General features: G+C 40.5%; 1 protein-coding gene across 1 annotated transcript in view; it reads left to right on the top strand.

The window, feature by feature from the left end:
* Positions 1 to 2,320: 2,320 nt before the first annotated feature.
* Positions 2,321 to 12,791, top strand: part of SGK1 (serum/glucocorticoid regulated kinase 1) — a gene marked incomplete at both ends in the record, with an annotated part of 106,585 nt that continues 96,114 nt past the window's right edge. Inside the window, one exon of the mRNA XM_079716158.1 lies at positions 2,321 to 2,389. Coding sequence (XP_079572284.1) covers positions 2,321 to 2,389 — 69 coding nt within the window. The remainder of the gene's footprint in view (positions 2,390 to 12,791) is intronic.

The raw sequence follows: 12,791 nt of genomic DNA, 5'->3' as shown, positions 1-12,791 counted from the left end.
GCATCTAGAGCCCATGCTCCACAACAAGAGGCCACTGCAATGAGAAGCCCGTGCAACACAACGAAGAGTAGCCCCTGCTCACCACAACAAGAGAAAGCCTGCGCACAGCAGCAGAGACCCAGTGCAGCCAAGACCCAATGCAGCCAAAAATAAATAAATAAATAAATAAATAAGATTTTGAAAAGAAAATTCAATTATATTTTTAAAAAAATTTCTCTTTGGGGCGTTCCCTGGTGGCCTAGTGGTTAAGATTCTGGACTTTCACTGCCTGGCCCTGGTTTAACCCCTGGTCAGGGAACTGAGATCCTGCAAGCTGCCTGGCACAGACAAATAAAAAAAAGAAAAGAAAAGAAATTCTCTTCGAACTACTAGAATTTTAATGAACTCTTCAGAAGAACCACAAAAAACTATCGATGTTGGAGATTAAATAATATAACCCCTGGCATCTCGGACAACTTAACGTATCTCTCTAAAATGAATAGTTTATTTTTCCTCAGTCATCATGCCGTCATTTGGTTGTGTTACATTTTCTTTTGGAAATCTCAAAGCATTTAGCTAACAAGATTTTATGGTTATTCCCAAAAAAACCTGATCCAGCTATAAAGGTTTATATTCCAATTCAATGAAATCAGTGCATCTCTTCCCCAGTTAACCTGTATGTTTCTCCTCTTGCCATAGACTGTCATATAAATATGTTAACAGTGTTAGGTATATTGTTTTTAATGATCTGGCCATTTGTTTTATCAAGTAGACTTTGTGCCTTTCCTTTATTTATTAATTATATTCCTTTGTGGTGACATTGAAAAGGCCCTACCTCCTGGGGACACTTGCTGCTTTGGGATCTGATTTAATGGATACGTAGAATGACACGGCAAACCAGTGAGTGACTAAATAAGTGAAGGAGTGAGTGAACGAATGAGTGATTGCCTCCATTTCATGGATGAGACACGGTCTGAGGGGCGTGTGAGGTCAGGTGACGGGCAGAAAGCCACACACTAATGTCGTAGCAGTGCCCAGTCGACAGATGCCAAGATTATTTTCTTTGCTCTATTTAGCTATCAACTGTTTCAAATCCTCATAAAATATCAACATGAAAAAGTAAAAATGGAAAAATAAGCCACACACAAATTACATGGCTTTTTAAAATGAATGTAATGTGCAAAGAATAACATGAGTAAAAAGTATAGTGGGGGGGATAGTTTTTCGCTTGATGGGGTATAGGTTATTCACTGTGAGTCCTTCCTCTCCGTCAAATGGATTCAGTAATACTTTTGGGTAATGCTCTTTGTATTTTTTGCATAAAACACTTTGGATATATGCCCACTGTGTTCTTTTTAAGCAGACTCCTTTAGTGGAAAACATACACATACACAATTACGTTCACGTTTGCCCACTGCATTATGACAAGTAGGAAGAGGACACTAGAAAGGTCCTACATAATGAGAGATCATCCATTGTTATATGTACATTTGCACTTTATTTCATTTTTCTCCACATTTGGACAGATCAGGAATAAATTTGATTACGTTTCCATTGAGAGTCTTCTTTTTTTCCCAGGAATACATATCAACAGAATTTCAATGAGCATAAAATAAAAATGTTCTGCATTTTATATGAAAGTTTGATTTAAATGGTCCTAACAACAAAAAGAAAAGAAAAAAAGCTGTTAAAGTAACCCTCCCAAGGGGAGTCAACTGCTTTTCAGTGCTTCCTGCGCTGGTGCCTTCTCTCCATCCACTGCTCAGATATTCGTGAATTGCTGCGCCTTCCAGCACTGCTTTCTCTCTCCCTCTGCTTTTGTGGCGCGGCTCTCCCTCCCTCCCTCTGGCTTCTGGTCTTTCTTACTCCTTCTCTCAGCTGCTTAACTACAGCTCCCACTGGAACTTGCACAATCAAAAACAGCTCCCCTCTCCAGCAGCCTCCCAGAAGCGCATCACCTGGAGCAGAGCGACTCGCCCAGTGCACCCTCCGCGGAGCGGCCAGGTAGCTGGGGCCGCGCAGCGGGCGCCCTTCTCCGGCTCCGCGGCAGCAGGAGCCTCTCCCCGGGATCCGCTGCATCCCGGGGTCCTGTAGCCGTGATGCCTGCGTTTCGGAGCAATGATGGAAAGAGAAGAGCCACTGCCGGTGACAACTGAGAGTGGGGAGAGGTTGCTGCAGTAGCCAGTGCTGCAGAATGTTTGAGTGAAAACCTGAGCCCTGCTAGGTTCTCCATCACGCTCGGTCTTCGTTAACTATCTCCAGGAGGCACACCGCGAACCAGATGCATTGACCAGGCAGGTGCCACCCTGGATCTATAACTGTGAACTCCCCGCTGTGGAAAATGGTAAACAAAGACATGAATGGATTCCCAGTCAAGAAATGCTCAGCCTTCCAATTTTTTAAGAAGCGGGTAAGGACAGGTTTTGTCTGTTTCTTTTGTTTTCTGCTCTTGTCTGAAATGCCTTTGATTGCTTGCCTGAGGTAAGCCTAAGGTTCAGTTGCAGAGCCCTGAATGGAAGCCGCGTGTCTGGTAGCAGTGGTCCAGCTAGGAAATATACCTGCCTTGATACAGATTTGTGGGTGGGGGCCCGGAAGAGTTGCTTTGGGAGGAGGGGGTTGGGCTGAAATGTCTTAAGGAAGGTTTAGAGCTGGGAATGGGAATTTCTCAATCAAAGCTACAAGATTACAAGCAGTTTCAAAGAGAATTGTCCTGGGTAGAGTTATGGCTAGCAATTTAGTCAGGGACTAATTCAGTAGCGCACTCTTGCTCTCTGGTATCTTTGAAGGCTTCAACTTTTCCCACACCTTTCATTCACTCAGTGTCAAGTGCTGCATTATCATCTTCCTGCCTCAGAAGCAGCAGCTTCTAGCTTTCCAAATCCGTCCAGCCAATAACTTGCTGAGTCTCTATCTATGGTAAAAATAGCAAAGGACTAGAATGACCTTTTACAGAAATGATGGAATCCAGCATTTTAAATCCTCTATTTCAAGGATGCCTCAATTTTACTTGGTACAACTGCCTTTCTTTTTTGTGGGCAGTCTGAATTCAAGTGATAATATGGGGTTATGCTGCTGTATACTTTTATTTCTTGAATTCCTTGTTCTTTTCAGAGAGTTAACATTACATTGCTTGTAAATGAGCAAAAAATAAATCAAATAAAGGGGGGGAGGTTCTTTTTTGTGTGTTTCACAATAAACTCAGTTCATTGTAATGGTCCCACTGGTGGTCTGCGTAAATCTGCAAATTTATACACAAGTGGGAGGTAAGAAATGAATGATTGTTAACAACTGATGACCGACACGCTTATGGAAAGTTTCTTTAACAACAGAAGCTTCCTCCAGTCCCCAGCTGCCCAGCTTATTTAATACCCTGGGGCAATTCCATCAAAATGGCTCTCTTCATTCATTCTTCTGTTCCTTCATTCAGGTCTTTTCTGTGCTGCTCCTGAAACATTAGCCCTTCACTTAAACCAGCAGCAGCACACAGTGAATTATACACTGGGCTGGACTACCTCCTACATCAAGTGGGCAAGCTGGGAAGGCAGGGCTGGGAACAGCGTGTCAGGCCAGGCCAGAGGGCTAACACAGGTTCCCACACGCCTGTGACTGAATTCTCATCAGTAAAGCAAAATCTTCCCTAAAGTCCACAGACCAAAACATACGCATTAAAACCAAAGCAAAACCCACGCTGCCCTGGCCGCTGCTCTTGGAGCCCCAGCAGCGGGCAAGGTCTCCCACTAGAGGAGACTCAAGTTGATTTTTTTAGGTTTTCTCTTTATTTTCTTTGCTATCGAAATGTACGAATAACAATATTAATTTACTGTCGAGTTTCTTTTTTGCTTAAGAGCATGATTTAACAATAGCCTTCGGTTGGTGCCTCTGTAGACCTTGGATTTGACAAAGAACTAACCAGGGTACTGATGTCTAATCTGAGTACTTGCAGAGAGAAAGAACTTTACACCAAGATATCCCGCTGGCAGCTTCATCTGCCTTTGAACCTGGGTCTATCACTTGCTGGAGATAGGATCAGAAACCCCCCCTCCTGCTGTCCGTACTCTTCAAGGATGGAACTAAGCAGATTATGACTTTGTGTCAAGTCATGGATGGCCCTAAGAATAAAGTCCTTGATTCTTGTCCATACATTCTCTTTTCTGAAAGTTCTTTTCAGTTTGTACCATGACTTTGCTTTAGGTTTTGCTTTTCATTTGTTTGTTTGTTTGTTTGGGATCTTTATTTACACAGCTAATATGTAAAATAAATGTGTAAAACACTAAGATCATATCCAGGTAAATCCTTCCTCCTCCCTTCTCCAGAGGTAACTGTTGTTACTGTGTTGGTGTCTATCCTTTCCAGATCTTTTCTATGCATCTGCATATACATTTATAGACTAGCATGCCTTTGTTCTCAGCTAAGAATAATCCATTTTTCTTACATTTTATTGTTGAAGTTCCACACATTTCTGCACATTTTATTTTTACCCTACTTAGACAGTCTTACAAAGTGAACCTTTGTGCCCACGTTAAACCATAAATAGATCTTGGAAAAAAAGCCATAGATTTTTTAGGGCTTACTAAAAACATGGAGGTTCGGACCCAAATTTTGATGGCAGAAAGCTTAAATAGTGTTTTCTATGCCTCTGAGACATTTCAAAAGGAGCGTAAGGAGGTCGCAAAAAGGAAAGGCAGAATGATCCACCCTATCATTCATTTAGGATAGTAAGTGTAGCACCATTTATTGAGTGCTTACTGTGTTCTCGAAGTTATGGGTCAAGTGCTTTATATGTGTTAGCTCTTTAAATCCTCATAGCCACCCTATGAAGTAAGAAAGCTTATTAAATGTGCAAAGGATGGTTTAAAAGAGGTTAAACAACCAGCCCAAGATCACTTCGCTAAAAAGTAGCAGAGCCAAAATTCAAACTTTCTTTGACCCAAAGCCCATATTCTTAATCCAGACTTTCTAATTCAAATCATGCTCTTAGGGACTTTCCTCCCTGGTGGTCCAGTGGTTAAGACTCTGCCCTCCCATTGTAGGCGGCCCCCTGAGTTCAATCCCTGGTCAGAAAACTAGATACCACATGCTGCAACTAAAAAAAAAAAAAAAGATCCCACATGCCTCAACAAAGATCTCGCAGGTGGCAATGAAGGTCCCTCATGCCACAAATAAGACATGGCACAGCCAAAATAAATAAATAAATATTTAAAAACAAACAAACAAAATTATGCTCCCACCTCTTTTTTTTTCATAACAGAATCTTTTCTTTCCCCAAATGAAGTCTTTATGCCATTACCCAATTTATAAAACCTATGAAGGCAGCCAATCCTCAGTTGATGTCTCTCGAAGCTCCTTTCCACCCCTCAGTCATGACTGAGGCAGCTCTGGGGAACCCGGCTTCAAGGAACACAATCTGAAGAAAGACATTCCCGGTGCTAGTTTCCCCGAATCCTTTGGATTGATGCTTTCCACGCTCATGTCCTAAAAGCTCAACTAAATCAGCTTTAGTTGAGAATTGCTAAGCTAACCTCAGTAAGAGTTCTGCTTTCATTCTCCACGTGTTCATGATAAGTTAACATTAGATGCCAATGGATTATGTTTTATTCTTAGAATCTCTGAAAAATTTGTTTAAGATGAATGCAAAAATGTCCTTATCAGCTTTATTGTTATAATCCAAGAGCTTTAAAAGTTAACATGTATGCTAAAGATAATCCATTTTCATGGATTTAAAGATTTGTTCATGGTTCAGATTCTTGCATTGTGACTCAGAAAACACCAACAAATGACGTTATCTTCAACTTGATAATCCATTTTGGAAATATGCTAGGTATGTAAAAAGACTTCTATACATCTTTTATAACATTTCAAAGGATAACTAACCCGGATGGAATTTTGGATTTGGAATGCACCTTAGAAATTCTTTCACTGACCTCCCTATTTTAAAGATGTAGAAACTGAGTGCTTGGCAGGTGAATCACTTACTCAAATTAAAATGAGGCTAACCACCCCTCACAGGTAGTTTTTTCACTTCCAAATCAAGTGTGCTTTCCTCTTTATTATGCTCTCAAGGTAGTCTTGTCTTCCTAGAGCTAACTGCCTCATGACCACCAACTTTGACAGGACACAATTCTTGTCAAACTTGTCTTGACTCAGTAAGTGATACTTTTATGCTTTTGAGCAATCCGTTGCATTGTTCTTTACTAATGACAGATTTTATAATAACTATCACTTATACAGCACTAATATCACTGACCGCTGTTCTAAGAGGCTTTCATATACTACGTATTTAATTTCTCAAACAGGAAAAGTCTAAGGGAGATATTATTGTTATCCCAATATCACAGATGAAGAAGGTGAGGTGGGCCGAGGAGGAGGAAGTAGTCTTACATCATACAGGTAGTTCATGGCAGAGTTAGTGTTTGGGTCAAAGCATCTGGCTGCAGAGTCTGTATCCTTCACTGCTGTACATCCTGTCTGTGACGTCAAACAACCCAGCGTGGTCAGAAGAGACACAAAGACGTCTGATGGGCCTAGCTTCCTCCTTTCTCTAAAAATGATGGGGAACAAAACAAAGGATTTCAGCCTGGTTATGATGTTTCCTCTAGCAGAGCTGAGAGATGAAATTAACATCCCTGAAGTGGCTATTCTCCACCACTGTTCCATACACTGCATCCCTTTACATCTTATTTCCCTTTACTGTTTTATTATGTCTGCTTAAAGCAACTGAATTGGAATGATAACAAAGGCCCTTTTCTTATGTGAAGCCCTTTACGTCTTCTCAGGAGGCTAGAGTTTACTGAGTGTTTACTAAGGGTCAGGCCTTACTAGTGCAGCACTTTACTCATGTAATCGGCACAGTCACTCCATTATGCCCATTTCACAGCCAAGGAAACTGAGTCAGAGAAGTTAAGTAACTGGTCCGAGGTCATGGTGCTAGGAAGAGGTGTAGCCAGAATCCAAACTCAGGCAGTCAGCTTTAGCACCACCAGTATTTCCATTTGCCCCACTGGAGTGAATGGCTATGAGGCTAACACGGCTTCAGGGTTAGCTCTTCCTACTGGATGTCTGTGAAGATGATCCAGAGAGGATTACTTTGCGGGGGGGCGGGGAGGGGCGGTGGTCATAGCTGTGGAGAATTACATTTCCCACATGACTCCTCAGGGCCGTAGGAATCAGAAGTCTGCGTCAGATTTCTCCAAGATATATATGATCATACTTCCTGGAACCATGGTGGAGATTCCAATGGCTTCTACTGTGCTGTCTTCAGAAGTAGCTAAAATCTGAGACTTCAGTCCCTCCTGTGTGCACTCGACAGCACAACACACAGCCCCAGTCACAGTGCACTGTAATCTTAGGTCCCACCTGGATCTCCCACAGGGTAGAAAGGTCCTTAAGGACAGAGAACCCATTACCTTGTTCACTATATCCCCTACCAGTCAAACCATATTTGTTAAATGAATGTATGAATAAAATGAATAAATGAATCCTTATATTAACTGGTCCCTAATTCGTTGCCTTGTCCTCCTCCACTTTCTTCTGTCTTGAGATAGTTGAGCGGCTTAGGGATCTAATGTATTTTAGTTCTCTCTCTGTTTGAATATGAATTATATATAAATGAAGACTTTGAAAAATAACTTAAATCTGATTCAAAGACATGTTGTCACTACCCTTAGCAACTGACAGGGAAACTTGAACTCAGATAATTTAATGAACAATGAGCACACCATAACTTCTTTTCTGTAATGCTTTTCCTGTCAGGACAAACAAGACAGACGTAGTCATGATCCACTAATCTCTTTTGATTTTATATTAATATAAATCACTGACTTCAACACTATACATTATGCATTATGTATTCTCCCACCTAGAATCCTTAAAATATTTTCCCAGTTATTGTTTTTCCTCATTTTTCAATGTGATCTTAGGAGTTACTGAGTGTGAAGAAAAGTTTGAACTCAAGAGGGCTTTTCTGCTTTGACCAGTGAGTCTTAGAGGGTTTGGACTGGAGCAGGGACTGGCTAGGTTTGGCTGTGCTGGTGGATTACTCTTCAGTACCATAGGACGCAAGTAAGGAGTATCAGGTATTTGTCACCCCAGCAGCTCTCAAGAAAGCCCATGAAGGACTTCCCTGGTGGTGCAGTGGTTAAGAACCCGCCTGCCAATGCAGGGGACACGGGTTCAAGCCCTGGTCTGGGAAGGTCCCACTTGCCGCGGAGCAACTAAGCCCGTGAGCCACAACTACTGAGCCCGCGAGCCACAACTACTGAGCCTATGTGCCACAACTACTGAGCCTGAGCCCACGGGCCACAACTACTGAGCCCGTGTGCCACAACTACTGAAGCTTGCACATCACAACGAAAACTAGACCCCACTCACCGCAACTAGAGAAAGCCTGCATGCAGCAACGAAGACCCAATGCAACTAAAAATAAAATTAATTAATTAATTTTTAAAGAAAAGAAAGAAAGGCAGTTGCAACCACCTCCCCAGGTCCTTGGTCTGAAGGCAGGCGGACCCAGCAATTGGCCAGGTTCCTCTGGCAGCCTGCACAGTGAGCTGGCAAATTTTAAAAGCTTCTGTGTGGGAGGAAGAGGAGAAGGAGGCAGGAGGAGGACAATGGGGAGAGCAGATAGCCAAGTAAGCTGGGTGCTGCCTCAGCTTCCTTCTGCAGAGGCTCTGGCGTTTGCAGAAAGGATTACTATGAGAGTTTGTTTTCTCTCACACCTATTTCTTCGCAGCATTCTAAAATGATTTCATAAGTATTTACAACAAAGGGAAATGAAAATCAGGGCTGTAACTAGGACGGTAGGAGACTCTTCCCCTTGCTGGTTCAAGATGCCAAAATATTACTCTAATTGCCTTCCAGAGCCTGCTGTGACATTTTTCTGGGAAGAGTCCGCTGAGCTATTTTTATAGCATTGGGGTCACCTTGGTCTCTTTTTTCCTCCTAGGTCAGGGCATTCACCCAAAATGCCATTTGTTTGGGGAATGACTGGTCCTAAGTTTCTTTTCTTTTACTCTTCTCTCTTCCTCTTCTTCCTCCTTTTCTTTTTCTTCTTCTTTTCTCTTTTTTTTCTCCCTCCACCCCTCTCCCTCTCTTTCTCTCCTGTCTCTGGAGGATAAGCGCACATCAAGGCCAAAGAGAGAAAAACCTGACATGAAATACCCCTAGATTCATCTTCCATGGAGAACAGAGAACCCGTGTTCTTCTAACCCAATGTCTTCAGGAATATCTTGTCATCTCCGAGGCTGTTAGAGTAAAATTGGCCAGTATGGAATATCCTGACAGCTCCAAGATTTTAGTTTCTAAAAATAGCGAGGTGAAAAGGGCCCCAAGATAGTTAAAACACTTTAAGACTCAAATCTTTGTAGGATCAACATTAAAATATACCAAGAAGGGAAAAAAAATCAAAGTTAATTGATAAGTAAAAATACGTATTTTCAATGTTTTTAGTCACAAACATCATCTTTTCTATAGAATGCTCTTTCTGAAAATTGACTGAATTTCCTTTGAACCCTGAATCTTTCTAGATCTGTGACAATTTGGGTTATATTGTAGAAAAAAAGTATAAGAAAGAAAACTGTGAGTATATAGCTTCTAGCGTAGTTAAAAAGATTCAAGGGAAGCTAAGCAGCAAAACAGTGGAGAGGTAGCGTAAAAGTAAAGATATTAAAAATGAACAATATATAACAATAAAATATATATAACAATAAAAAAGTTATATATATAACATATCAACAATATATGTTATGTATATATAACATATATCAATAATATATGTTTAATGGATCAATAAAAACAACTAAAAGGGCTTGGGGAGAAGGTGTAATTGTAATAACAAAACTCAGTTAAACAGAGAGGGCATTGATAAAGAGAGATTAAGAATTTAAGAAAATCTTGGTGTGTTTTCCACTGCTTTCAATAGTGCCGTATGGCATAGCAACACATAAAAGTGAAGAAATAGAACCCAAGGCCTTAATGAATTAAAATACTTTAACGCAGGTGGTGAAATGCTGTTTTTGTTTGGTCAGGCTTGGTAGAAACTAGATTTGAGCACTGAACTCTAAACTGTGTTCTATTTTGATGACTAGTTTGGCATTTTTATGATGCTAGATGTAAATTTTTTTTAATATCCTTGTAACAAGTTGGAGGGCTTGATATATGAATACCCATATCTTGTACATCAATTTTACTGTGATTAACCAGAAAAGCTGAATGAATATATTAGTAGTTTACTGAAGAATATGTTTAATGGGATTATAAAGCTTAAGGAGTTAAGAGATATCAAAGACATCTACGGCACTTAATTCATGGAGGTAGATTATAAAATTTCTGATTCATCTCTTGGTGAGAAGTAAAAAAAGCTTCCAGAAACTATCTTTGATTTTCATGGGGAAATAGAGTTTGCATTAGTTTCTTAAGGCTGCTGTAACAAAGTTCCATGTACTGAGTGGCTTAAACAGTAGAAATGTATTGCCTCACTGTTCTGGAAGCTTGAAGCTTCAGAAGGGGTCAGCAGAGTTGGTTCCTCCTGAGGGCTCTGATCCAGGCCTCTCTTCTGGGCTTGTGGATGGCCATCTTCTCTATATGTCTTCCCTCTACATGTATCTGTCCAAATTTTCCTTTCTTATAAGGACACTAGTAAGTTGAACTAGGGACCACCTTATTTTAACTTGGTTACTTCTGTTAAGACTTTATCTCCAAATAAGTTCACATTCTGAGGCTCTATGGTTAGGACTTCAATATAATAATTTTGGGGGGACACAGTTCAACCCATAACAGAAGTTTTTCCTTATCATTGAAACTTCAGCTATATCTGAAATGGAGGAACATCCCAATAGGACGGGCTCTAAGGTATAATTTTTTACTTTGTTAAAATTATTTGTAAATTCTAGGAAGCAAAATATTGCAGAAAATCTATAACACTGGAGAGTATCAGGTGAGACAGGGAGGTTTGGCACACAAGAATATGTTTTTAGGGCTTCCCTGGTGGCGCAGTGGTTGAGAGTCCGCCTGCCGATGCAGGGGACACGGGTTCGTGCCCCGGTCCGGGAGGATCCCACATGCCATGGAGTGGCTGGGCCCGTGAGCCATGGCCGCTGAGCCTGCGCATCCGGAGCCTGTGCTCCGCAACGGGAGAGGCCACAACAGTGAGAGGCCCGCATACTGCAAAAAAAAAAAAAAAAGAATATGTTTTTAAAAAGATGGTGAGGACTTCCCTGGTGGTGCAGTGGTTAAGAATCCGCTTGCCAATGCAGGGGACATGGGCTCGATCCCTGGTCCAGGAAGATCCCACATGTCACGGAGCAACTAAGCCTATGTGCCACAACTACTGAGCCCACGTGCTGCAACTACTGAAGCCCGTGCACCTAGAGCCTGTGCTCTGCAGCAAGAGAAGCCACCGCAATGAGAAGCCTGTGCACCGCAAAGACCCAATGCAACCAAAAAAAAAAAAAAAACGGTGGTGATGTGTTAGAAGTGGGAATAGCAACTGGGAAAAAAGTGCTGCTAAATGTTAATAAAGCTTGAGGAGCTATATGGCTGATAAGATGTCTAATACAACATCAAAAACTTACAACTGATGATGTATCAATACCGGTTCATTAATTGTAACAAATGTACTATACTAATGTAAGATGTTAATAATAGGGGAAATTGGGTATAGGTATATGGGAACTCTCCATACCATCACCTCAGTTTTTCTGTAAATCTAAAACTGTTCTAAAAATTGAATTCATTAAAAAATTTTAAAAGCCAAAAAAAAAAAGCTTACAACTAAAAAAACAAAAGCTCTGTAAATGAATTTCTCCAAAGAACATCAGTATAATTGCTTTCTCTTCCAACCACTTAACTTCAAAGATTAAATGTTACATAGTAAGAACCAGAACCTGGCACTTACTGTATACAGGGCCTTGCTTATCAGCTTTGGCAAAGCAGTCATATCTAATTTATTTGTCTATTAGTCAGCTTCTACGTAAAAGGTCCCACACATTCTCACCTTGCCTAATAAGAGGGTGAGGCCATTGCTAATAATTAGTCTTCCAGGCCAAAGTGAACACATTAAATCAGGCATTTGAGAGTAACCCTTCAGACCTAATCTCAGTTAGATGGAATTTTTTTATCTTGTATCTTGACAGTTATCTCTTGTATTATGTATTTTATTCTTTTCCAAAAATCAGAAAATTTCTAACAATGCCTTTCTTCCTAAAGTCATTATCTTTCAAACAATAGGTTCAGAATGTGTTGAAAAGCCTCCTTTTTTTTTTTTTTTTATAGTATCATCAACAGCCAACATGAATTGAGCACCTATATGTGTTAGGCATTATGGTAGGAATGCAGATATAAGAAATTATATTTTCCTTTAACAAGGACCTACTATATAGCACAGGGAACAATACTCAATATCTTATAATAATCTATAAGGAAAAAGAATTTGAAAAATAATATGTGTGTGTGTGTGTGTATATATATATATATATATAAACTAAATCACTTTGCTGTACATCTAAAGCTAACACAACATTGTAAACCAACTATACTTCAATTAAAAAAAAAGAAAAAAGAAATTATATTTTCCTTTAGTCTCCCCATCTTACTTACGCCATCCCCAAGAACTTGGATCACATCTCCCTGTTATATATATACTCATTATAGCACCTTGTACTTTTTTTCATGACACCTGTAAATCTGTAATCACATATTGGTGTAGCTATTTAATTAATGTCCTTTACATTAATTAATATCCTCCTGGACTATGACCTCTATGAGGGCAGGGACCTTCTCTCTCTTTTGCTTCCAGTTATACCCTCATGGCTTGGCAC

This window comes from Hyperoodon ampullatus, assembly GCF_949752795.1.
Source record: "Hyperoodon ampullatus genome assembly, chromosome: 12".
Lineage (NCBI taxonomy): Eukaryota > Metazoa > Chordata > Mammalia > Artiodactyla > Ziphiidae > Hyperoodon > Hyperoodon ampullatus.
This window is presented reverse-complemented; position numbering and strand designations above follow the sequence as displayed.